This window comes from Mus caroli, unplaced genomic scaffold (assembly GCF_978045245.1).
Source record: "Mus caroli unplaced genomic scaffold, Mus_caroli_1 scaffold_7, whole genome shotgun sequence".
Taxonomy (NCBI): Eukaryota; Metazoa; Chordata; class Mammalia; order Rodentia; family Muridae; genus Mus; species Mus caroli.
The window spans coordinates 584,199-611,574 of record NW_028227262.1 but is presented as its reverse complement, the minus strand read 5'-3'; the positions used below and the strand labels follow the sequence as shown (position 1 = coordinate 611,574).

The 27,376-nt window shown below is 41.0% G+C and overlaps 1 protein-coding gene and 1 pseudogene across 4 annotated transcripts in view; one reads left to right on the top strand and one right to left on the bottom strand.

The window, feature by feature from the left end:
- Positions 1–1,782: 1,782 nt before the first annotated feature.
- Dennd5b (DENN domain containing 5B) overlaps positions 1,783–27,376 on the bottom strand; it is a 116,534-nt gene continuing 90,940 nt past the window's right edge. For 3 of the 4 annotated variants that reach the window (XM_029478754.2, XM_021165869.3, XM_021165870.3), the window contains 8 exons: positions 27,218–27,339; positions 23,932–24,077; positions 21,066–21,184; positions 19,317–19,504; positions 15,016–15,098; positions 14,343–14,469; positions 12,363–12,537; positions 1,783–7,791 (listed from right to left, as the gene is read on the bottom strand). In XM_029478754.2, the coding sequence (XP_029334614.1) occupies positions 7,608–7,791; positions 12,363–12,537; positions 14,343–14,469; positions 15,016–15,098; positions 19,317–19,504; positions 21,066–21,184; positions 23,932–24,077; positions 27,218–27,339 (1,144 nt within the window). In that variant the 3' untranslated portion in view covers positions 1,783–7,607. The remainder of the gene's footprint in view (positions 7,792–12,362; positions 12,538–14,342; positions 14,470–15,015; positions 15,099–19,316; positions 19,505–21,065; positions 21,185–23,931; positions 24,078–27,217; positions 27,340–27,376) is intronic. The other variant, XR_015047537.1, reaches the window with a different exon arrangement.
- LOC110297087 (large ribosomal subunit protein eL27 pseudogene) lies at positions 18,319–18,723 on the top strand (annotated as a pseudogene).

Here is a 27,376-nt window from a genome sequence, read left to right as displayed (position 1 = left end):
TATTTATGGGGGGAGAGGTGCATAGAGAAATGGCCGAGTAGGTAGAGCCATAACAAGTAGGACAAGCAGGATTTGAATCTCAAGAACCTATGTATATTAGAGTCAAGATTCTCTAGAGGAACCATGTTGGTGGAATGAATACACAGTAAAAGTGCTCAGTGAGCTGGGTCAGTTGGTACAGACATTTGCATACATGTAGGGGAAGTGAAAGTCAGTCTTGTGAAGGACAACGTAGGATGGAGAGCGAGGTACCATAGGCTCCTGCAACTCCTCAAAGAGTCCTGAGCTGCCATACAGGGCATTAAATCTAAAATGGCTCCCGAGAACACCTAAGGCCAGGGCAGAGGCTGCTTCCCCCAACCCCGCCACCTAGCAGGACGATGCTCCTCCCACTCCTGAATAACCTCATCAGGCAGGGCTTTCTTTGGCGCACAGTGAAAGTATGTTGAGATATGACTGACCAAGGATTTAGGGGTTTAGGATTGGCTCAAACACTGTATATAAGCTTATGCACTGTGTAATAAACTCAGATCTGTACTCAGATGTTGGTCTCTTGAGTCTGTTTTCCCCAGGATTTATCATGTGACTCTGTTGCCTCCCTCCACCCCACCTCCCAATCCTCTGTCCCAGTCCTATACATACAGGCCTGACAACCTCAGGTCAATTCCAAGATCCCCAAGGTGGCAGGAGAGAACACTAATTGTACAAATGCACAGTTGTACCTGGTTTAGAGATTTTTTTTTTTTTTTTTCCGAGACAGGGCTTCTCTGTATAGCACTGGCTGTTCTGGAATTCACTTTGTAGACCAGGCTGGCCTCGAACTCAGAAATCTGCCTGCCTCTGCCTCCCGAGTGCTGGGATTAAAGGCATGCGCCACCACGACCAGCTTCAGAGATTTTTATTACTCAGAACATTCTCTATTATGTTTTCTTGTTTATAGTAGTTAATCTTATGCATCAACTTAAATGGGCCAGGCTATCCAGATTTTGACTAAACATTTTTCTAGATGTTTTGGAGAAAGGTTTTTTTTTTTTTTTTTTTTTTTTTGAGACAGATTCTTGCTTCATAGTCCTGACTGGCCTAGAATTCACTATGTAGACTATGCTGGTCTCAAACTCAGATTTGATTCCCAAGTGCTGGGATTAAGGGGGTATCACCATTCATCATCACCACCCCCTTTAAAAATAAGGTTAGCATTTAATGAGTGAAAGTATAACTCAGTGGTAGGATGGCTATCTAGCATGTGCAAGACCTTGCATTTGATCTCCAGCATCCCAATGCCCCCCAAATAGGAATTCTGCTGAGCAGAGCAGAATGTCCCCACAACATGAATAGAACTCATCTTATTAAGTTGAGGCCCTTAATAGAGCAATTGTATAAAGAATTGGTTTTTCTACAAGGGGTAAGGTTGAGCTCACTTCCCCCATCCCTTACTGGATAATCATATGTTCAGCAGATTTTTCTTTCCTTCCTCTTCTGTAATGATTTTGGTTTATCTCTGTTTTTTTGTTTGTTTTTTTGTATTTGTTAGATTTATGTATTTATTTTATGTATGTGAGTACACCGTCACTGTCTTTAGACACTCCAGAAGAAGGTATCAGATCCCATTACACATGGTTGTGAGCCACCATGTGGTTGCTGGGAATTGAATTCAGGACCTCTGGACGAGCAGTCAGTACTCTTAACCTCTGAGCCATCTCTCCAGGCCCCTTATCTCTGGTTTTTAAGTCTCTTGTTTTATGAAACTTTTAGTAAGAGCCACCAATAGTAAAACAAAACAAAAAAGTATCAACCCCACAGTTTTATTTGTAAAGAACAACGCATGAAAAGTCATATTTAAATGTACTCCAAAACCTGAAAACCCATGTCAGTTTGTCTGATATGTTAAAGTGCTTGTCACAATACTCTTCAGATTTTATATTATGTTCAGATGGGGGAGGGGGGAAAACTCCAGTTCTGACATACATTGTTAATAATACAAAGGAAAACAGTGTATAATTTAAATGCAGAAATAGTAATTAAAAACAAAACCAACAACAACAACAACAACAAAAACACAGGCTATCTTTATATGTGGCTCAAGTGTAGCATAAGATTTTTTTTTTCTATGTTTTATATCCGCATTGACTGACAACAGAAACTCCTTACTACCTATGCCAATATTTGTTTAAAATACATATTGGGCTGGGTGTGGTGGCGCACGCCTTTAATCCCAGCACTCGGGAGGCAGAGGCAGGCGGATTTCTGAGTTCGAGGCCAGCCTGGTCTACAAAGTGAGTTCCAGGACAGCCAGGGCTATACAGAGAAACCCTGTCTCGAAAAAACAAAAAAACAAAAACAAAAACAAAGAAACAAACAAACAAACAAACAAAAATCTTGGATCCAACACACAAGTAATTGGACCAAGCAAGCATGGCTACTTCCTAAATCGCTAAGGACATGACAGAACCCTTTCAAAGAGGGGGAAGTTTATTTGATGAACTTTTCTTCAGTCTGATATAAATATGAACACCTCAATGTGTCTTTCTGAAATCAATTTTGATCTTATCCTTGAGAGAGGGAGAGAGACATCAGATTTGGGTGGGGGGGGGCAGCTATAATCATCCTTGAGTTTATTTTCTTTTGCTGGAGTGCTGCTTAGGGCCTTGTGTAAGTATGTTAAGCACATATAACACTGAACTCACTCCAGACCCTCCTTGGATGCCTTTTATCACACTGCAAAAGCAAACTTCTTTAAAAAGCTTAACAGTCCATTGGATTGAGCAAAATTGTACATGTATTCTTAAAAAAAGGGACAGGTTATTTTTTTTTTTTTCTGTCTCCCAGTTATTCTAAATGATATTACAAAAAAAAAATAGTTACATAAGAAACAAAGATTTTGGGCTGGAGAGATGGCTCAGAGGTTAAGAGCACTGGCTGTTCTTCCAGAGGTCCTGAGTTCAATTCCCAGCAACCACATGGTGGCTCACAACCATCTGTAATGAGATATGTAATCACATCTATAATAAGCTTCTGCTCTGCAGGCATACATGCAGCCAGAATGATGAATACATAAAAAGTAAATAAATCTTTAAAAAAGGAGAGAGAAAGAAACAAAGATTTCTAAAGACACTGATGCTTGCCAGGTGTGGTGGTGTATGCCTTTGATTCCAGCACTTGGGAGGCAAAGGCAGGTGGATGTCTGTGAGTTCAAGGCCAGCATGGTTGGTCTATAGAGTGAGTTCTAGGACAGCCAAGGCTATGTAAAACGACTCTAAAAAAAACAAAACAAAACAAAAAAAAAGCAAAACTAAACCAAACAAAAGACACAGAGGCTTAAAGATACCATTTACTCTATCAAAGCAGTAGAGTACTCTGTTGTCAATCAATAAAGGTGTGTTAATACTGAAATATATAAGTTTAGAACGCACTTTCAATACCATGAAAAGGGTAGACTAGCTTCTGTAAACTTCAGAGAAAACACAATTTCCTAAATGAAAACTCTATTGAAAAGCCATTATTCTTAGAAGATATTTCACATTATAAAGAACTCTCTTCCCAATACTGTCAAATATTTCCCTGGCCTTGTCTACTACTTCCTATTTTAGAGATATTGACACATGTCAGACACAAAGTACTATGTACATAGTCTTAATCTGTTTTTCATTACATTTATACATGTGCTTATTGTCAGAAAAGGAAGTAGAAGCAAATGTTTATTATTCATACAGTGCTATAGAAGTTCATTAAAATAAATTTTTTAAAAGTCATGTTAAATAAATCCTACAGAGCTAGAAAAGGTACAATAAATACGAACATTTAAAATGAATTTTAGATGAAATTCAACAGTTGTAAATTTTAGGTTTCCTCCATCAGATTTTCATTCCCAGTGGAAACAGGGTCAAGTCAGAGATCTTCACTTGTTCCTGGCAGCCTGCTTTCTGACTCACAACTCTACCTCACATGGAGAAGCTCAGTCATTGTGAGGTACTAAAGTACTTCCTTCTTAAAGCATTGAGAGCTTTTCACATATAATATGCAAGCCACTGTAAGGCCACCAGAAATATGACATGAAGGTTAAGATTAGAGATTTTATTACTCAAAACAAAGACTTGTAGAACAAGCTTTTGAAGAAGTTAAAAATTTGGCAATTTTATTTGTGCTGAGGACAGAACCCAGGGTTTTGTATTTACTATACAGGCATTCTACCACTGAGCTACATCCCCAGCCACAGCACATTTAATAAGATATTGTTAAAAAAGATTTGTTTTATTTTATGAGAGTTTTGCCTACACATATGTATATTCACTATGCTGGGTGCCCAAGGTGATTAAAAGAGCGCATCAGATCCTCTGGAACTGTAGTAATAGGTGGGTGTGAGGTACCATGTGGGTGCTGGCAATGAACCTGGGTCTTCTGCAAGAGCAGCCAGTGCTCTTAACTGCTTAGCTACCTCTCCTTGCCAATTTAACTTTAAAATTATTTATTTTAAAGGTACTATGTAGGATATTAATCTTGGTCCCAGGTATTTGCTTTAAATTTATTTGCACACATGCAAATAAATAATTTTGATTTTCATTTACTATGAGGTGATTCTAAAGCTTTGTACTAAGTTTTTTTTGTTTGTTTTTGTTTTTTGTTTTTTGTTTTTTTTTGGTTTTGGTTTTTGGTTTTTCGAGACAGGGTTTCTCTGTGTAGCCCTGGCTGTCCTGGCACTCACTTTGTAGACCAGGCTGGCCTCGAACTCAGAAATCCGCCTGCCTCTGCCTCCCGAGTGCTGGGATTAAAGGCGTGCGCCACCACGCCCGGCTGTTTTTTGTTTTTAAATAGCACAGCAAGAAGGATGCCTGTTGTATGGTCCTTACAGAAGTCAGCTTGTACGATTATATGCATCTGTTTTGAGCAATCTGTTACCATTGTGATGCATTTCTCGTATTGATTCAGTTTGTTATAGGTCACATGAGAAGTCTTACTTTTGTATCATTTGCAATGGGTAACCCCAAATTCAGTGGAAATATTTTTCTTTTTTATCACACCCTAAGGTCTTTACAGTGTTTCTACATATTAAATTTATTCTGTAAGGCTAAGATTTATCGCCAGTGGGAAATTCAAAGGAATGGACTATGGGTCAGTCAAGCAGCTCCCACGAGGCCCAGCTGTCTGAGCAAGGCATAAGGCTAGCCATTAGCCCATCCAAAGGACATCATGTGGAACAAAAAACTTTATAGGTAATTTTTTGGGTTTTTTTTTGGTACTACTTTTTAAGTAACAGTTTTATACTTAAGCTGGAATGCAACTCTGCTCCCATTTTTAACAACAGATGTAATGCCTAGAGATTAAGAACAGTTTGGGGGGCAGGGCACTCACATGAATCCCCTCATTTAGGAGGTAGATCTCTCCAGGTGAGCCTGGTCTACAAATGAAGTTCCAAGGCCAGCCAGGGATATACAGTGAGATCCTGTTTCACAAACAACAAAACAATTTAACGCAAGTTTCAGTCCTTATTATTATGCATCACAGAAATATAGCTTCATATCTGTACAGTTGACTGAAGATTCAACAGAAGAAATGCTACTGAGTAAGAATGTCTCCAAGGTTGGTTTCATGCACTCGGGTGTGGTAAAAAGCATAAATTCTAAACCTTGTGTTGTCAAGGGGGAGAGGGCAAGAATACAAAGTCTTTGATTTGAATGAAGAGGCTGTACTTGCTGTTGGGACTCAGCTGTGGAATACTGACTTAAGAGTCCACCAAGTGCTCAGCATCAGGATGGCCCCATGGGAAAAGACAATAAAACCCTGGGATGCACTGTATCTTAATTTGTGGATGTTTCCTATAGTAAGTAGATTGGTCTCTAGAATAGTCTCATTCTACTATAAACACCCTTATTCTAAGTAAACAAACCACTGGGTTACACAGGTCATCTAGAGACATGTTCTAAGCCCTTTCTTTCCATGGGTGTGTAAATGTATTCTCGGCAACCCTTTTCTTCAGAGTTTCTGATAAAGGGCATGAGGTACTTGATCTATTAGTCCCTTCCTCCAGTAAACAGGAAAACAGCACTGCTGGCAAGAGCCCAGGGCCCTGAGATTGCACACGGATCCTGAGAGGCCATGGCTTGGGTTTTCAGCTACAACAGGGAATAAAACCTGGAGCTCTGCCGAGGCAATTTTGCTACTAACAAGGTATCATCGGTGCCTAATTAGAGTTCCGAAACTTACTCACCAAAAGATAAAGATTTATGTAGTTGCTAACATTTACTTAACTTAAAAAAATAAATAAGCTATCAAACTAGAAAGGTTTCAGGAGTTCCTAAACTGTCTCTTGAGTCAAATTCACTCCTCAGTCTGCCAGAGTGGCTTTAACTTCTCTGGGACAATTGCTTTACTTTTCCCTGAAACACCCAGAAAGGCTTCATTCTTTCTCTCAGCCTCTGTTATTTGCATTATCATGGTCAACAAATACCTTCACAAAAGCATTCCAAATCACACTGAGACCTCCTCCTTCTTCCACATTCCTTTTATTTCCTGAGAGGGGGATGGGGAGGACAGAAGGAGTGGCTGGAACCTAACAAAGACTGGGCTGGTAGTTTAGCTACACTTAAAGAGTTTAGATGGCCAAGTTAAAAGTCACACTGTTTCTTGCAGTTATGGCTATATGATTGATACTAAAATTCATTATCTCAAAAACCTTGTCAAAGAACAGTAATAAAAATTCCAAGAACAAAGCCTCCAGGCTAATCTTTCAAAAGTAAAGAAGTTAAAGTCCCATGCTTCTCAGGGCTTCTTGTGTTTGCTTTCCAATTAGCCAAGCTCTTGGGATCTGGTATTTGCTTGCGCTCTCTCTCTCTCTCTCTCTCTCTCTCTCTCTCTCTCTCTCTCTCTTTGTTGAGATAGGGTCTTGCTATGTAGCTCTGTCTGGTCTGCAACTCAGATGTACGTGCCCCTGCCTCCCAAGTGCTGGGATTAAAGGTGTGCACCACTAAGCCTTGCTGGGGTCTGATATTTAAAATACTTTAATTATCTTTTCCTTGTGCCAAATGAAAAAGTTCCCAAAAACTAAAAAAAATTACTCATAATTTAAATGTATTAAATGGTTTATAACTTAAAAGGTACAACGAGGACTGCTTACACTCTGTAAAGCTGTAGACATTCACCACACACAGGATGGGACTCCAGGAGGGATGGCTGCTTCAGGACAAAGCATTCTGGTTCCTTTGTGAGACCTGGAGGGAAAAAAGAAGCCTGCCTGGGTTGCACTATGTACACATTTACTGGCTTCTTCCTGACTAGCACCACTTTCCCCACCCCCAACATTTTTAAACTACTTATTTAAGTCACAGGGATATTCAATCTAAGAAAAGTATCTTATTAGAGTAATATAATTTCTTAAAGATAGCATATTTACACACTTCTAACACATGAAAATACTCTATTTTATACTAAATTTCAGGTTCAAATGAACTACAATACAGCACTTTGCCTTGTCTGCAGAGTGGAGACTGTTCAAACTGGGGCTTCTAGTGCACTGCCCCGGCAGTGCTCACTATGGTCAGACCGGTCCAGATAGGTCCCCATAGTTACGGAAGCTTCAGGAGCCAGGGGTAGATGAAGAGTTTCTGCCGCCTGCTTTACACATCCACTCCTTTGATTAGTGATCCTTCCAAGACTATAGTGAAATCCTGAATGGTCTGAAGAATTCGGATAAGGGAGTTGACAGTCATGTGGTCTCGAAGCAGTGCATTCTCTTCATACATTCGGGTGATGGCAGGACATTCTGCTAGCAATGGAATCCACTGTGGAAGCAGGTGATCCCTACAGACCAAACAGACACAGCACCTGAGCTCTAACAGATACAGTGTAACTGGCTCCCCCTTGTGTCTTTCCCTTTAATTATCAGCCTGTTGAACAATACAATGGGACTACTTTTGTTTCCTATTCAATTCTGTTCCTCAAAACCCTAGGATGACTGGGTGTATATATTTCTCTCTCTCTTCCCAATATGGGGACATTGAATAAATCTCTCTTCTGCTTCTTACTATGCATTTTTCTTGTTTTTTTTCAAGACAGGGTTTCTCTGTGTAGCCCTGGCTGTCCTGGAACTCACTCAGTAGACCAGGCTGTCCTCAAACTCAGAAATCCACCTGCCTTGGCCTCCCGAGTGCTGGGATTAAAGGCGTGCGCCACCACGCCCGGCTTGCATTTTTCTTTTTTTTTTTTTTTAATATTTTTATTACATATTTTCCTCAATTACGTTTCCAATGCTATCCCAAAAGTCCCCCTTAGCGCCCCCCCACTTCCCTATCCACCCATTCCCATTCTTTTGGCCCTGGCATTCCCCTATATTGGGGCATATAAAGTTTGCAAGTCCAATGGGCCTCTCTTTCCATTGATGGCTGACTAGGCCATCTTTCGATACATATGCAGCTAGAGACAAGAGCTCCGGGGTTCTAGTTAGTACATCATGTTGTTCCAACAATAGGGTTGCAGATCCCTTTAGCTCCTTGGGTACTTACTCTAGCTTCTCCATTGGGAGCCCTGTGATACATCCAATAGCTGACTGTGAACATCCACTCCTGTGTTTGCTAGGCCCCAGCATCGTCTCACAAGAGACAGCTATATTTGGGTCCTTTCAGCAAAATCTTGCTAGTGTATGCAATAGTGTCAGCGTTTAGAAGTTGATTATGGGATGGATCCCTGGGTACGGCAGTCTCTAAATGGTCCATCCTTTCATCACCGCTACGAACTTTGTCTCTGTAACTCCTTCCCTGGGTGTTTTGTTCCCAATTCTGAGAAGGTGCACAGTGTCCACACTTTGGTCTTCATTCTTCTTGAGTTTCATGCGTTTAGCAAATTGTATCTTAAATCTTGGGTATCCTAAGTTTTGGGCTAATATCCACTTATCAGTGAATACATATTGTGTGAGTTCTTTTGTGATTGTGTGCATTTTTCTTAAAGATTTATTTTATTTATATGAGTACACTGTAGCTGTCTTCAGACATACCAGAAGTGGGAATCAGATCTCATTATAGATGGTTGTGAGCCACCATGTGGTTGCAGGGAATTGAACTCAGGACCTTTGAAAGAGCAGTCAGTGCTCTGAACCACTGAGCCATCTCACCAGCAGCTCCTCACTATGCTTTTTAAACTTAAGAGCAGTGAATGCTCTTAACTGCTGAGCCATCTCTCTAGCTCTTGCTTTCACTATTAATTAGGCTCTTTTACTTGGCTTAACCAGGACAGGTGGCTGAACCTGGCTTGTTCTGGCACAAGGTATGATCCACAGGTTAGGCAAAAACAGTACACAACGTACACACACTAGTATTTTCAATTGGGAGGGTAGAATGGTGCACAGTCCAGCCTCGTTCTGTGTTAATGTTAGCACAGTCAGTGAGTGTGTGTAAAAGAGAGCACTGACAACGCATTTGGTACTCCACCATCCTGCCTGCCTGGGAGTCAGAGAGCCTAGCTGCAGGTTTGTGATGTACAAACTTCCTCATTTTCAGAAAGGTATAACAATAGGACACACTTGTACAATGTAGGGTCTGATTCTTCTCTTCAGAGACCCTGGTGCAAGGGGCTGAACTCTCCTTGCCCACCCTTTCTCCATGTTGTTGCCTCTTTTGCCTGTCCACTAGGTAAGTTAAGTCTCATTCAGGACCTGTGGCTCCTCCCAGTACTTCTAACCTTGCCCCTACCCTAACCCTCTCCCTCCCAGGGGTAGGCTTCCCTTCCCTTAGCCTGATTTTGACTAGGCAGGTCTTTTGGCTCAGGCTGCCTCTCTTGGTCAGTGTCTCTGCTCTGTTCTCCTTTTCACTTCTCTCCTCTCCTGCACCATGTCCTTCCCTCTCCCTGCTTTCTTCCTTGTCTCTACAATAAGAATCATCTCCATACTTTAGGAGTGTGATGACCACCTCCTCTTATTTCATTTTTTTTTTTCATTCAGTTAACTACTTGGCTAGTGAACTCAGTACCCATCAACTCCTGAGTAAGTGCTGGCTAGGCAAGCATTTTCTGTTGAGCAATTCATACCTCTGCCTCTTTAGTTTGTTTAGCTTTTTTTTTGTTTCTGAAATCAGGTCTCCTTATTCAGCTCATTTTGGCTTCAAATTTGCCCAGAGTAATGAGGGTGGTGATGAATGAGTTAAAGGCAGACATTCATGACTTCAAAGTTAAATAGCAGTTTATTTCCTTTACTTTTTTTATATTACTATTATTATAATAAATATTTTTGGTGGTGCTAGGGGTAGAACCTCATGGTCTTTTGCACTCTGGGCAAGTACTCTACCACTGATTACCATTCCAAGCTTCTTAACTTAAAAACAAAACAAACAAAGCAAACGAAGGCTGGCAAGATGGATCAATTGGGTAAAGGTGCTTGCTGCCAAGTCTGATGACTTGAATTTGAACCCTGGTTCTACTTTCCCCTAAACACACACTAAATCAATAAATGCAATTAATAACATTTGAAAAATCAGACACAGCCAGGTGGTAGTAATACATACTTTTACTCCCAGCGCTCAGGAGGCAGAGGCAGGAGGATCTCTGAGTTGGAGGCCAGCCTGGTATATACAAAGGGAATTCTAGAACAGCCATGGATAGACAGAGAAACCCTGTCTTGAAAAAACAAAAACAAAACAAAACAGACACTATGGTGGGCCACATCTTTAATACCAGCACCTGGAGGCAGAAATGTCCAAACTCAGCTTGGTCTACATAGCAAGTAACAGGATAGCAGGACTACATAGACACTGTTTCCAATTAACCAATCAGTCAATCCGACAGACAGCAAAACAAGGTGAAGAAGTGAGGCAGGATAGAAAGATAGTAAAAATTATAAGGACCTGAGAAGGGAGAAGAACATGGCCACAGAGAAACAAGACAATTAACAACCAGTTAGAGCCTTTCTCCTTTCCCAGATAAAAACCTACAACTTCCCCATACCTCCCTTCTCTCCCTGCTCTTTCTCCAGGTGCTGTGGACTGAGTCTAGGTCTTTGTGTGCACTGGTTAAGGGTTCTAGACTAAGCCATATCTCCAGTCCTTTTTTCAGTATTTTGAGACAATGTCTCACCAATTTCCCTAGTCTGGTCTTAAACGTGCTCTGTAGCCAAAGGAAGCCCTAACAGCACTTGTCTGTCTTTGCCTCCTAAAGAGCTGGGATTACAGACCATAAGGAATGGTTGTTTTCTTAATATATGATTGTGGGATCGTTTGCTGACTATTTAGGACTCATCTATTTCCTATTTTCTCACTTATGAAATAGGAACATGAGGGCTGGAGAGATGGGTCAATGTTTAATAGCACTTGCTGCTTTTGCAGATCTGGGTTCATTTTTCCAGGACCCACTCTCTTCTGGTCTCTGCAGGCACCTGGCACTTAGCACATACACACATCCATGGAAAAACATTTATTTATTTATTTATTTATTTTTTCTTTCGTTCGTTTTTGGCTTTGAGAGACAGGTTTTTCTCTGTAGCCCTGGCTGTCCTGGAACTCAATTTGAAGACCAGGTTAGCCTTGAACTGATGATCTGCATTTCTCTGCTGGGATTAATGGTGTGAGCCACCACTCCTGGCAAGGTGAAACATTATACACAAAATAAAAACTCAGAAATCACCAGGCAGTGGTGGTACACGCCTTTAATCCCAGCACTTGGGAGGCAGAGGCAGGCAAATTTCTGAGTTTGAGGTCAGTCTGGTCTACAGAGTGAGTTCCAAGACAGCCAGGGCTACACAGAGAAACCCTGACTCGAAAAACCAACCAACTGGGGGTTGGTGAGATGGTTCAGTGGGTAAGAGTAAGACTGTTTTCCGGAAGGTCCTGAATTCAAATCCCAGACAACCACATGGTGGCTCACAACCATTAATGAGAGATCTGTAATGAGATCTGACGCCCTCTTCTGGCGCATCTGAAGACAGCTACAGTGTACTTATGTATAATAATAAATCTTTAGAAAAAAAAAAAAAGAAAGAAAAACCAACCAACCAAACAAACCCTACAGAAATCTATTTTAAACATGGGTAAATCAGGAAGGGGCTGGAGAGATGGCTCAGTGGTTAAGAGCATTGACTGTTCTTCCAGAGGTCCCGAGTTCAATTTCCCAGCAACCACATTGTGGCTCAAAACCATCTGTACTAGGGCCTGATGCCTTCTTCTGGTATGTGTGAAGACAGCTACAGTGTACTCATGTACATAAAATAAATCTTTTTTAACAAATGGGTAAATCAGTTGCTATTGTAACAGAAAGGTACCAAGAAAACAGCAGTCTCATAATAAAAGTTGGAATGAAGAAAGCCAAGAGAAAAGGGCATAACCTGGTCTAACCTTTTCTAGAATCATATACTCATGTAACAAAATAAGGAAAACATAACTTTGATTCTGTACCTTGTACCCAGGCAAACTAGAATCTGGAATTTGCCGTCCTTCCCAATGTTCCTGGGTGCAGTGTTAATAGCATTCACGTAGTGGCAGAAGGTTTTGCTTGATGGTTTCTGAATGAGCACATCACCTTCATTGTCTAAAATCTGGTCAGTGGTTTCAAAATAAGCCACTGCTTTCTCTGAGGAAGAAAAGCAAAATCACACTACAGTACAACAGTTGTTTATAGAAATGTCAACATTTGGTATGTAGTAAAAATCATCTAATTTATTCTGGAAACTCTACTGAGGCTTGGCATCATAGCCAGCCCTCTGACCCAAACCATTACTTTTTCACTTATTTCAGAATGAATTACCAAGATCTGAGCAGTATGCTCCCTGGTGTGGTAGTATGAGGACTAAAGGCAGGTGCCACCACAGCCTGGGAGGAATTTATATTTTAATCAAGACCATATTACAGAAGTTTGTTCTTTTCAAATACTTTCATGAAATAGAAATTGACATGAAAAAGCAAAAGAATTAAAAATAAAAAAATAAAAGAAAAAAAAAAAAAGAAGACCGAAAAGGAAGAAAGGAAGGAAAGGAGAATTATCTCCTAAGAGTCAACCTTTCCAGGAATAAGAACACCATGGCCATCTGACAATTAAGGTGGTGCCCTCTCCTAGGATGGCTGCCTTAATTACGATTATTAAATAAACATAAATGGACATTATGGAGTAAATCTGAGGAGAGACATAGTATGTAGACATCAGTGTCAGGAGCAGTAAAATTCTAAGGTCTTTAGAAAAGGGGGAAATCACTCTTAGGCACACTGGCAACTTTCCTTTCTTTGCTAGAAAGCTCTGATCTGATTCATGTTGGCCTAATTTACAAACACAAAATGATGTACTGGACCTTTAAACAAACTGGGAGTTCTAGAATTCTATATATCTAAAGACAAACATAATCCCAGCACTTGGGAGGCAGAGGCAGGTGGATTTCTGAGTTCGAGGCCAGCCTGGTCTACAAAGTGAGTGCCAGGACAGCCAGGGCTACACAGAGAAACCCTGTCTCGAAAAACCACACACACACACACACACACACACACACACACACACAAAGACAAACAAAACAAAACAACCCAAATCAAACCAAAAAAACCAAAACCAAAAAACCAAAACAACCAACAAAAATCACAACACTTAGCATGCTTTTAAAGACTTATTTTGACCAAAATGTGTATGACAGTTTTGCCTTCTTGCATGTCTGTCTGTGTACTATGGGAGTGTAGAGCCTTCAGATGCAGCACAACACATCAGATCCTCTAGGAGAGTTAGAGAGTTGTAGCCATCATGTAGATGCTGGGAACTGAATGCAGGTCCTCTGGAAAAGACGCCTGTAGACACCTGTGCTCTTTTTTTTTTTTTGGTTTTTCGAGACAGGGTTTCTCTGTGTAGCCCTGGCTGTCCTGGCACTCACTTTGTAGACCAGGCTGGCCTCGAACTCAGAAATCCGCCTGCCTCTGCCTCCCGAGTGCTGGGATTAAAGGCGTGCACCACCACGCCCGGCTGACACCTGTGCTCTTAACTAATGTGCCATCACTCCAAACTCCTATTTTATTTTATTAAATACTTATTTTGTGTGTGTATGTGTAGGGGTAACTTGTGGGAGTCAGTACTCTCCTTCCAACTTGTAGGTCCCTGGGATCAAACTCAGTATTTTTTGAGCCCTCAGCAGTCCAAAACATACTAGTTTATTATTAACTTTCTTTTTTTTTTCTTTTTAAAGATATGGTTTCTCTGTGTAGTCTGGAACTCTGTAGACCAAGCTGGCTTCAAACTCAGAGATTTACCTGCTTCTGCCTCCTGAGTGCTGGGATTAAAGCTGTGTGCTACCACCACCTCCTAGCTTATTATAATTTTTTCTTCACTCTTCAAAATTTTGGCTTCCTGAGTTTTTAAAGAAACAGTTCAGTGGCTTTATAGTAACATGCATCTACTTAATTTACCTACGAAGTCCCAGATGAAGACATTCTTGTGAAAGATGCGGGTAGATTTGAACCCATGATGGAAAACTTGTTCAAGTGCAGCAACCAGGCCATTTTCTCCACACAGCAGCACTGTGAGGCTTCCTCTCTGTAAAGCATAATGTTAGCACAGTGACAAGGGATTCTGTTGTTTCTATGCTTAAAAAAACACTAGATGGGCTGGAGAGATGACTCAGTGGTAAAGAGCATTGGCTGTTCCTACAGAGGATCTGGTACCCCACACTATGGCTCACAAACCTTAGATGTAGTTCCAGGGGATCTAATGCCTTCTTCTACCTTTCCAGGCACCAGGCACAGATGTGGTACACAGATATACAGCAAGGGAAACACTCAAACATATAAAATAAAGTAATCCCTCCCCCCCCCACCCCCCCCCGTGCAATAACAACCACACAAGAGAATTAAAGAGCTGAGGGTAGCTGAACAGATGATATTTTTGTAGCCAATAGAAAGCTTACAAATGAGCCCAGTAGTGGTGGTGCTACCACTTAATCCCGGCACTCAGAGGCAGAGGCAGGTATATCTCTTGAGTTTGAGGCTAGGCTGGTCAACACAGGAAGTTCCAGGTTACATAGAAATACCCTGATAAGGGGAAATAAAAAGTCCCACCATACAGTTTTATTGCCCAAAATACCTCTTTCTCAGGTTTGTGAAAATGCTTCACAATATTGTTCACAGCTTCTCCAATTCCTTCTTGGATCTGTCCAGCATTGGGTTCTGCAAAAAATAATTAACAGTGTCTACATCCTGGTGAAACATAAACCAAAATACTATGGGATGTTCAACTGTAAGTCTGCAGGAAACACTTCATCCAAGCAAGCTACCTTTTTCAGAGATTTCATGGAGTTTGCCACTGGACAAACCGGCCAAGCCCAAGGCTTGTGATACACTGGAAAAGAATTCAAGAGATCCTGAGACTTAATTCCCAGTGAACTACACTGCACTACCTGCAAACTACAACCCAAGCCAAGTGTCTAATTTCCTGTTTGTTTGTTTTTTTCTCAACTGAAATAGAAAAACAAAACAAAACAAAACAAAAACAAAGAAAAAAAAAACCACTCCTCACTGGGACAACAGAACAAGTTATCTGGTGCAATGATATGGCAGGTTCCTAGCATGAAGTGCCAGTGTTCTGGATTTGAGGGGTGAAATGGGAAGACTCTCTTTATCATTATTCGAAGGTTCCCTGCAAGGAAAGAAGCCAGACAGAAACCATACAGTGCCCTGGCCAGAAGACAGCTTTCCTTCCCTTCCTGGCTGGTCACTCTCCCTGCTCCATTCCTGCAGTGACCACTTGTTCATCATTGCCTCTTTCTAGATAGCTTGATGGGCTGCCTGAATGGGACCTGAACCACGGTGGTGATTTGATGAGAACAACCCCCTCACAGGCTCATAGACTTGAATGCTTGGTCCCAGTTGGTAGAACTGTTTGGGAAGGACTTGGAGGTGTAGCCTTGTTGAAGCAGGTATATCACTGGGAGGGACTTGAGGTATCAAAAGCCTACACCATTCCTAGTTACAGCCCCCACCATCTCTGCCTCAAGACTGTGGTTCAGGGTATAAACTTTCATCTATTGCTTCAGTGTCATGCCTGCCTGCCTGCTGCCATGCTTCCGGCCAGATGGTCATGACCTTACCCACTCTATCAATCCCAAATTAAATGCTTTTTTTTTAGAACTGCTCTTGGCCATGGTGTTTTAATTACAGCAATAGAAAAGCAACTTAAGACAAAGCCACCTTGTCTACCACATATTACGACTAGTAATTTATTTTTAGGGTCTTATGTAGTCTCAGTTGGCATCAAACTCACTATGAATTTGAGGATGGTTTTGTCCTTCTGATCCTATTTTGACACCTTAAACAGGAGAATTATGAACAGGAGCCACCATGCCTGGATTATGTGGTGCTGACAGCTGAACTGAGAACTTCCTTTTTGCCAAACTACAACAGAGGTACTACCTCCATGTGATGGTTTGGATTAGGATGGCCTCCATAGGCTCATATACTGGAATGTCTCGTTCCCATAGGGGTAGACTATTTATGAAGGACTAGGAGGTGCAGTGTTGGAGAAGGAAGGTATGCCACTGATGATGAGCTTTGAGGTTTCAAAGATTGATTTATGTATGTATGTATGTATGTATGTATGTATGTATGTATGTATGTGTTTTGTCTGCATGTCCATCTGTAATCTGAAGAGGGCATCAGATCCCATGGGACTACAGTTATAGATGGTTGTGAGCCACCATGTAGGTGCAAGGAATTGAACTCAGGACCTCTAGTAGAATAGCCAGTGCTCTTAACCAATGAACCATCTATCCAGCCCCAGGGGTTTCAAAAGCCCACTCGAGGCCCAGTTTCTTTCTTTCTTTGTGGATCAGATATGAACTCTCAGTTGCTACTCCAGTGCCATGTCTGTCACTATGATGATCATGAACTAACCCTCTCAAACTGTTAGCAAGGCCCCAATTAAATGTTTTTTCTTTTTTGTTTTTTCCCATAGGGTTTCTCTGTGTAGTCTTGGTGGTCCTGGAACTTGCTCTGTAGACCAGGTTGTCCTCAAGCTCAGAGATTCTCTTGCCTCTGCCTCCTGAATGCTGGGATTAAATGTATAAGCCACTACTGCCTGGCTTAATTGCTTTTTCTATAAATTGCTTAGGTCATGGTGTTTTGTCATGGTAATAGAGCAAGCAGTAACTAAGTCACCCCCTACCACCAACCCCAAGAATAGTTTTAAAATAAAAAAGGTAAGCAAATTTTACCTAGAGTCAGAAGTAGAAATAGGTAATAAGAAGAAAATGGAGGTGTGTGGGCTGGGTGTGGTAGTGCACAACTTGGAAGGCAGAGGCAAATGTAGACAGATCTTTGTGAGTTCAAGGACAGCCTGGTCCTTGAACCTATGTATAGTGAGTACTAGGCCACTGGGGTACAGAATGAGACCCTGGCACAAAGCAAAGTGAAGCAGAGCAAAGCAAAACAAAACACAACCAAAACAAAATGGCATATGTATGTACACCTTGTAACTACCTGTGACTCCAGTTCCAGGGGATTCAATATCCTCTTCTGGCCTCCAAGGATAACCCCACATACAAATCAAATCAAATCAAATCAAATCAAACCAAATCAAATATTTAAAAGGAAAAGGAAATTGTTTAGTAGAACACAAGCTTAGCACATATAGCTTTCCTTTCACAGAGATTATCATAGTGATATGATAGGCCAGGCAAGGTAGCTCACACCTTTAATCCTAGTATATCAGAGTCAGAAGCGGATGGATATCTGTAAATTCAAGGCCAGCCTCGTCTACATAGTAAATGCCAGGCCAGCCAGCCATAGTGAGACACAGTCTCAAAAATAAAAGGTGGAATGAAAGAATGTGTGTGTGTGTGTGTGCTCTCACGTACATCATGCAGATGAGAAAGTATTGGGTTTTTTGAGACAGAGTCTCTTACTGATCTCAGAGCTCATCTATTGGCTAGACTTTAAGAAATCCTCTGACTGAAGGTAGGCTTGTACATAGGTGCTAGAGATCTAACCTTAAGTCCTTAGGCTTGTGTAGCAAGCACCTTACCTACTGAGTCATCTTCCTAATTTTATCTATCTTCTTTCTTTCTGTTTCTTTCTTATTGATTTTTCTTTCCAAACAACCCCTTGAATCTTGTTTTTTATTTATATATTATTATTGTTGTTAGTGTTATTATTATTTTAAAAGATTTATTTTTATGAGTACACTGTAGTTGTCTTCAGACACACCAGAAGAGGGCATCAGATTTCATAACAGATGGTTGTGAGCCACCATGTAGTTGCTGGGAATTGAATTCAGGATCTCTGGAAGAATGGTCAGTACTCTTAACTGCTGAGCCATCTCTACAGGCTGAATCTTTTTTTTTTTTTTTTAAACAAAAGCCTTTCTGCTGGGTGCCGGCTGCTTGCTGTAAAAATGGGCAAGTTGTTCATGAAACCCAGGAAAGTGGTGCTGGTCCTGGCCGGACGCTACTCCAGACGCAAAGCCGTCAACGTGAAGAACATTGAGGATGGCACCTCAGACTGCCCTTACAGCTGTGCCCTGGAGGCTGGAATTGACCGATATCCCCGAAAAGTGACAGCTGCTATGGGCAAGAAGAAAATTGCCAAGATCAAGTTCTTTGTGAAAGTTTATAACTACAACGACCTCATGCCCACAAGGTACTCTGTGGATATCCCCTTGGACGGGACTGTTGCCAACAAGGATGTGTTTAGGGACCCAGCTTTGAAACACAAGGCCAGGCAGGAGGCCAAGGTCAAGTTTGAGGAGAGATACAGGATGGGGAAGAACAAATGGTTTTTCCAGAAGCTTCGCTTTTAGGTATATTTTTGTTTTCGTCATTAAAAATTAAAACACACACACATGTATATATACATACATACACATATATAAAAATATATGTGCATGTGCATATATGTGCATGTGTGTGTATATTTGGAGAGTCAGGTATTTACATATGAGTACATTTTGCCTGCAGAGGCCAGAGGTGTGATCTGTCTAGGCTGGAGTTACAGATGGTTGTGAACTGCCTGATGTAGGTGCTAGAAATGAAATTCAGGTTCTCTGGAAGAGCAATATATCCTCTTTACTGCTGAGCCATCTCTCTAGCTAGGGCCTCTTACTGAACCTGGTGCTCTGTATTTATGTGGCTAGGCTGGCTGGTCCATGAGTTCTAGACACTCCTGCCCCCTATTCCTCCCAGCACTGGCTTGCAGATGCGTGCCTGAGCCTTTCCCATGGTTGCTGGGAATCAACCTCAGATCCTTCTGCTTGGGAAGAAAAGCACTTTACCTTCTGAGTCACTTCTCCTGCCCCTTCTTTTTAATCTCTTCACCATAACTCATTAACCCAACTGTTTTCTGGAAAATGGGCCATGGAGCCTGCACATCTGAGGGACACTGAAAACAACTCACTGGCAGGCTTTCCTGTTAGTGAGGTGATACTCAGTCTCCTGGTTGTTGTGGGAGATTTCTGCTGTGGTGGAGTCCGACACTGCTTTCCCAGGTCTTCATCTGAAGCTGATGTCATCAATTCTCCAATAAGAATTCTCTCCAGGCTGCCGTCATCCACGCCTTTCCCCAGCCACCGCCCACAAGGGAATCTGGTAGGGTAGGAAGAAAATAATTTGATCTAAAATCTTTCTAATCTACTTTTGTTATTGTTGTGAACTTATCCTTTGGTCTCCAGTGATCCCATGAATCTATATTCCTTAAACACTAAATTTCTATTTTGCTTTTAGTTTGAGACAGGGTCTTACTCTATTGCTAAGGGTGTTCTAGAATTTATTATGTGGAGGGCATCAGGCTAGTCTCTAACTCCAGGTAATCTTCTGCCTCAGTTTATGGAGTTATTGGGGTTACAGGTATAAGTGCATTATGCCTGGCTTCCAATACTTTTTTTTTAAAAGATTTATTTATTTATTATATGTAAGTACACTGTAGCTGTCTTCAGACACACCAGAAGAGGGAGTCAGATCTCATTACAGATGGTTGTGAGCCACCATGTGGTTGCTGGGATTTGAACTCTGGACCTTCGGAAGAGCAGTCGGGTGCTCTTACCCACTAAGCCATCTCACCAGCCCCCCAATACTTTTAAGTAAAGTTTAAAATTGGTATTATGGGTGAAGTCCATGGTGCCAATGCCTGAGGATTGTTTATTTAGTCACAAAAAAAAATCTCAAAAATATAGAAAAGTAGAGAGCATCTAGGTGTGGCAATATGTGCCTTTAATTCTAGCCCTTGGGAGAAGGGAACTCTGTGAATTCCAAGCCAGCTTGGTCTACACCAGTGCTACATAGACATCATACTTAGACATATTCTTAAACTAAACATTTTTTTTTTTTTTTTCCAGACAGGGTTTCTCTGTGTAGCCCTGGCTGTCCTGGAACTTTGTAGACCAGGCTGACCTCGAACTCAGAAATCCGCCTGCCTCTGCCTCCCAAGTGTTGGGATTAAAGGCGTGCGCCACCACCACCTGGTGAACTAAACAATTATTATTTTGTGTATATGAGTGTTTGTTTACATGAATGTCTGTGTGCCATGTGTATGCCTGTGCCTATACAGAACACAGAATCTCTGGAACTTATGTATTGCTATATGGGTGCTGGGAACCAAAAACATCAAGTTCCCTTAGCCACTGAGCCATTTCTCCAGTTTCTACAATTGTTTTTACCAAAGGTAAGTATCTTTTCTTATTCGGACATGTGTGCATTTGTGTGTGCATAGGAATGCAGATGTATGTGAGTACCCTTGGAGGTCATTACAAGGCACTGCCTCCTCTAGAGCTGGAGTCACAGGGAGTTTTGAGCTACCTGAGGTGGACGCTGAGATCTGAACCTATGTCACCGAACGTTTTTGCCAACATTATTATTATTATTCTGTCTGTGTAGCTCTGCTGTTCTGGTACTTGCCTTGTAGACCAGGCTGGCCTCAAAGTCACAGAGATCTGCCTCTCTCTGCCTCCTGAGTGCTGGGATTTAAGGTGTGTACCCAATCACACCTGGCTAATTTTATGTCCTATAAATAGAATAAAATACCCCCCCCCCAAAAAAAAAAAACCCTCATTCAAGAGGCAGTGGGAAAAAAGACTTAGGAAGAAAGTCAAAATGTTCTGTTATCTAAAAAGTTTTGAAACAAAGAGTTCTGCTAAGTCCATTTACTCACCTGTATGTATGTCCTGTGATTTCATTTCTGACCATGACACAATCCACTAGCCATTTAGCTAACAGTCCGGAGTTATCATGGCCAATCTGAACCGTAGTCAGCTTTCCCAGGTTCTGGCACTGTGTGAGATAGGACCACACATTATTCTGTACTCAATTCTTTTCTATTCCCTTCTAGCTTTAGTCATGGACTTGGCTCCATCTAAAACTTACAGACCTTCCCTATATAATATGCTGAGTTTAATACCATAGACAATCTCTATGTAGTCTTTGCTCTCAGGGGACCTTCATACAATGAGACAGGAGATGGACACTGACTATCAGATGAGGTGGAGTGTATGAGAAATGTAAGCAAGTATTTGAAGAATTCTGGAGAACATTTACTTCTACTTGGGGAATCCAGTAACAGAATCTCTGACAGTATTGTGCTTTAGTTGAAGGGTGAAAAGATTTCAGTAAGTATGAAAGGGTCTTATTTAGATGGATTTACAGCACATACACAGATTTTTAAAAAAACCACTAACTGATAGTTTTTTATATTTTTTAGCAAGTGACTTAGGGATACAGCTCAGTGGTACTGTGCTTGTTTAGCTTGTTCAAGGTCCTGAACTACTAAAGAAGTTAAAAAAGTTATTTGTAAAACTCATCTTGACTGCAAGGGGTCAAGATTCCCAGTATGTGCATGAAACTACCCTAATACTAAACCTACACATACTGTCTTTTTCCTATATGCTTTGCAATGTTGCCACATGCCAGAATTCTGCCATGTTTTATGGTCTGGATCCTTCTCTGTAACACTACTCTTGTGCTGTGGGGCCACTCATAAGTAAAATAAAGATTACGTAAAACATAAGCAACTGCTATACCTAAACAGTTAATCTGATAACCTACATGTTTACTGTAACTAATGGGAGGGTAGCCCATACAGTGCAGACATGCTAGATGAAGACAGAATTCATGGCTGACCCAGGAACAACAGAGATTTCATCCTGCTATTCATAATGGTGCACAATTAAAAAAATAAAACAAGCATGTAAGTTTTGGACTGAGGGTGTAGCTCAATGACAGAATGCTTGCTGATCATGGGTAAGACCCTGGGTTTGTTCCTTGGTATAACAAAAACTAAGACTGTGTAAACAACTCCCACCTTCAAAAATTTTAATTTCTGTTTCGTTTTTGAGACAGTTTCATTATGTAGACCAGGATGGCTTTGAACTTGCAGCAATTCTTCAAATTTTATTTTAGGATTACAGGCATGTGCCTGGAAATTTGACTTTGTTGTTGTTGTTTTTTGAGACATGAACTCATGTAACCTTGGCTGGTCTCTAACTTGTTATATAGCTGAGGGTGATTTTGAACTTCAAATCCTCCTGTCTTTGCTTCTCAAATGCTAAGGTTATAGGAATACACCACCAATCCTTACCTTCTATGAATATTTTTTAAAAGAATTCTCCACTTCTCCACTATATTTTTGGATCATAATTAATACCAGGTACTAAAACTGTAAATACCAGGTATTAAAACTGTAAAAAGTGAAATTATGAATAAACTACGGTTATCAATGTCCTTGCTGGTTTGTGGACAAGTACAAGACAAAGCAATGGTGATAGGAACTACAAAAATGGATGATAACTAAATCCTGACTTAAAAAAAATATCCGATTAGATGATCAGACACACTATATGATGGACTGAAATATCAAAGTTGCAAGTTTTAAAAGCATTTGCCTTCTTTGTATATCAGTGAAAGGCATCATGTGACCTAGCTGAGGGAAGATGCCAGAGAGAGAAAGAGACAGACAGACAGACAGACAGACAGACAGAGAGGAGGTGGGAGGGAGAAGGTGGGATTAACAATGTAGTTTTTGTTCCATAACTGGTGGGCCAAGAAAAGCCAAGGCTTTAACTTCTTTTTTTAAAAATTTTTAAAGATTTATTTATTATTATATCTAAGTACACTGTAGCTGTCTTCAGACACACCAGAAGAGGGCATCAGATCTCATTACAGATGGTTGTGAGCCACCATGTGGTTGCTGGGACTTGAACTCAGGACCTTCAGAAGAGCAGTGAGTGCTCTTAACCACTGAGCCATCTCTCCAGCCCGGCTTTAACTTTTATATACAGATAGATATGAGTGTGCCACAAACAGAAAGCCAGATGGACCACTGTGGGAGCCCTGTGATTCCAAGTGAAATGACTGATCTTTGACCCCAGGGAACATAAATGGGAACAGAACACCCTATGACTGTTTCTCTCTTATCTGTTTTACTCCTGGCATATCAGGACCAACCTGAATATGGGTTCAAACATATGGGATTACTCTACTAGATGAGACCCCCAAACTGACAATATAAAAAGCAGTATTTACAGGAGCCAGGCATGGTGGCACACGCCTTTAATCCTAGCACTGGGGAGGCAGAAGTGGGCCGATCTCTGAGTTAAAGGCCAGCCTGGTCTATACAGTCCAGGAGAGCCAGGGCTACACAGAGAAACCCTGTCTTGAAAAACAAAAACATTCTATAATGCCACTATGTGCTTCAGGAGCCATATGCAAGGATGTCAGGTCTCTGGTCCTAAGGACCACGTTAGGGAAAGCATTTATTTAACATTTTCTGTTTGTCATGTTCTGTGTTAGGCACTGGGAATCAAGGAATAGGACCTGGTGAAGCCCACTACAAGTAGAAAAATAGGAAAATAGGGCTTGACAATAAAAATATAAAGCAACTCGTTTAACATGCTTTAGACATTGTAAGCATATGATAACAAAATGATCATGTATGTTTGCATGTTCCTTTCATTTGTTTAAAGGGAAATGAAAAGGCAAAGCCAGAGATCTTCTGTAGAGCTAAGAGGTGTTAGCTAACCTACCTCAAAAGTCATCTCAAGCAAGTTCTTTGGAATCTGCATTACTCCGGTGTCTCCCAGCTCTCCTGAAACACAGATCCACGGGTTCGAGGTAATGATTGCATTGCTCAGCTTTTTAATTGGAATGATCACTGATCTATAAGGAATCACTGAAAGAAAACACAGAAGTGAATTAAAACATCACAGGATCTAGAACTCGATGCTTTTAAGATCTACGTTGCTTTTTATTTATTTATTTTTTATGTGCATGAATGTTTTCCTGTATGTATGTATGTACACCACATCTGTGTCTAGTGACCTCAGAGGTCAAAGAGTAGAGTCAGGTCCCCTGGAACTGGAATTACAGAACTGGAGTTATGAGCTACTATATGGGTACTGGGGACTGAACCCAGGTCCTCAGCAAGAACAAGTGTTCTTAGTTACTGAGCCATCTCTCTAGCCCCTAATATTTGTTTTTTTATGATCATTTTGTTTCTGTTTTTGTTTTTTGTTTTTTTTTTTTTTTTCCGAGACAGGGTTTCTCTGTATAGCCCTGGCTGTCCTGGAACTCACTTTGTAGACCAGGTTGGCCTCGAACTCAGAAATCCACCTGCCTCTGCCTCTCAAGTGCTGGGATGCACCACCACCACCTGGCTTTTATGATCATTTAAAAAAAGATTTACTTATTTTATATATTTGAGTATACCATCGCTATATTCAGACACACCAGAAGAGGGCTTTGGATCCCATTACAGATGATTGTAAGCCACCATGTGGTTGCTGGGAGTTGAATTTAGGACCTTTGGAAGAACAGTCAGTGCTCTTAACTGCTGAGTCATCTCTTTAGCCCCTTGTTTGACAAACAAGTTTTTGAGACAGGGTTTTCCTGTATAGTCCTGAGTGGCCTGAACTTGCTCTGTAGACCAGGTTGGTCTCGAACTCACAGAGTTCTGCCTGTCTCTGCTGAAATTAAAGGCACGTGCCACCACCATGACTGCCCAGCCAGTTTTTAAGATATACTCATGAGGGCTAGTGAGGTGGCTCAGTGGTTAAAGGTACTTGTCTGACAACCAGATTCAATCCCCAGAACCCATGTGGTGGAAGGGGAGAGAACCAACAGAATGCTAGGATTAAGTTACTGAGCTAACTTATATGCATAAGGAATCAGGGACAGCCAGATGTGCAGAGGCCTATATAAAGCCTTTTCAAAAGACTCACCACTAGATGTCAGCATCCTGTCATGGATCTTGGCTCAAATGTGAAAGCACAAGAAAATTAGGAATTTACAGCAGAAACCATGTAAGAACACTGCTGATTGTTGGCTCACTCACAGGTTGTTACTTAGCTAGCTTTCTTGTACAGTCAGGACCACCTGTGTAGGGAGTGGTGCTGCCAACAGTGGGCTGGACAGTCCTAAATCAATTAACAATCAAGAAAAAAAAGATAAATTAAATAAAGAAAGAGAGAAAGAAAGAGAGAGGGGGAGGAAGAGAGGGAGGGGGAGGGAAGGAGGGAGGGAGGGAGGGAAGGAAGGAAGGAAGCAAGTAAGAAAGAAAGGAAGGAAGAAAGGAAGAAAGAAAGAAAGAAAGAAAGAAAGAAAGAAGGAACGAACAAGACAGACCTTATAGACATGCCTACAGGCTTATATGATCTGGGTAATTCCTCAACTGAGACTCCCCTCTTAAGCTATGTAAAGTTGCCAGTTAAAGTTAACTAGGGTACTCAGCTCTTGGTGGACAAGCCCAGTTCAGCATTCTTCCAAGGTTTCTGCTTCAAGCATTTACTTGTGTGAGTTTCCACCCTGACCTCTAAGCTGGAACAAACCCTGTCCTCTAGCTGCTTTTGGTCATGGTGTCTGTCACAGCAGCAGAGAGGAAACTAGGACACCAGGATATTTCGCTATACATTTCAATGCCTCAAATTGAAAGTTTCTCAGAAAAAAAGAAACCTAAAGGTACAAGAATATTTTTGGAGATTCTTAGGCATCTTAATTATTAGTGTGTATGTGATGTGCCCTTTAGTGCTGAGACATCTTGCTAGTCCTTTCTAGATTAAAGGCGTGTGCCACCATCGCCAGGCTGCCAGTCTTAACTTTTTGATCCTCTTGCCTCAACAGGGATTACAGGAGCTACATGCCCAGTCTTTAGATAATTAAAAACAAACAAACAAAACAACCAACCAAACAAACAAAAACAGTGCTGGGATTGAACCCATTGTTTAACACATGGTAAGCAAGTGCACTCCAAGTGAGCAATAGTTTTACTCTAACAACTTAGATTCTTATGCATGTAGTAATTGAATAAACTAGAGATTATTAGGTTATTACTTGTAGATATCATTAGTATTTGATAAGATATCTAATAAACTCATTAGATAATTATAGGTATCTAATAAGATATCTAATAATCTTATTAGATATTACCTAGTTAGATATTAATATTTTATTAGATATCTAATAATACCTTATTAGATGTTGGCCAATTTACGTTGGCCCTATCAATTCCAACTCTTTTTTCCTTATCTGTTTCTCCAGAGACCAGAAATCTGTGCCTTCACAGTTCTGACCAGTGAAATGACAATGATGCTTACTGAGATTAGGAGAAATTATGCTTAAAACAACAACAGCTGGAGAGATGGCTCAGCAGTTAAAAGCACTGACTGGGCCAGGCGTGGTGGCACACGCCTTTAATCCCAGCACTCGGGAGGCAGAGGCAGGCGGATTTCTGAGTTCGAGGCCAGCCTGGGCTACAGAGTGAGTTCCAGGACAGCCATGACTACACAGAGAAACCCTGTCTCGAAAAGCCAAAAAAAAAAAAAAAAAAAAAAAAAAGCACTGACTGCTCTTCCAAGAGGTCCTGAGTTCAAATCCCTGCAACCACATGATGGCTCAAAACCATCTGTAATGAGATCTGACTCCCTCTTCGCCCTCTTCTGGTGTGTATGAAGACAGCTACAGTATATTTACATACATAACAAATAAATCTTTGGGCTGGAATGAACAGAGGTCCTGAGTTCAATTCCCTGCCATCTGTACAACTACAGTGTACTCATATACATAAAAGAATAAATAAAATCTTTTTAAAAAAGGAACATATGAATTATTTTATTCCAAGCGTGAGGAGAATCCCCTGACTCCTAAGTCAGGTTTTTGTTGTCGTTGTTGTTTTTTGTTTTTTTGTTTTAAAAAAACTATTTGGTTTTGAACAGGCAATTTTCTTTTTTAGTCTGTGAGTGTTGAGGTTAGAAGTATTTGCCACTGTGCCTGCTCATCTGAAAACTGTTTACTTAAAAGTCAATTCTCCAGACTTACTGATAGTGGTGAACACACTGGTAAAGCAGAAGTAGTCCACAGCGTTGAGGGAAAGCAGATGGTAAAGAAACTGTTCTCTTTCTTCTTCACAACGGAGAAAAGCATAGCGCTTATAAAGCTTCCTGAAAAGGGTTAATGTAAGCATAAATATCAGTTACA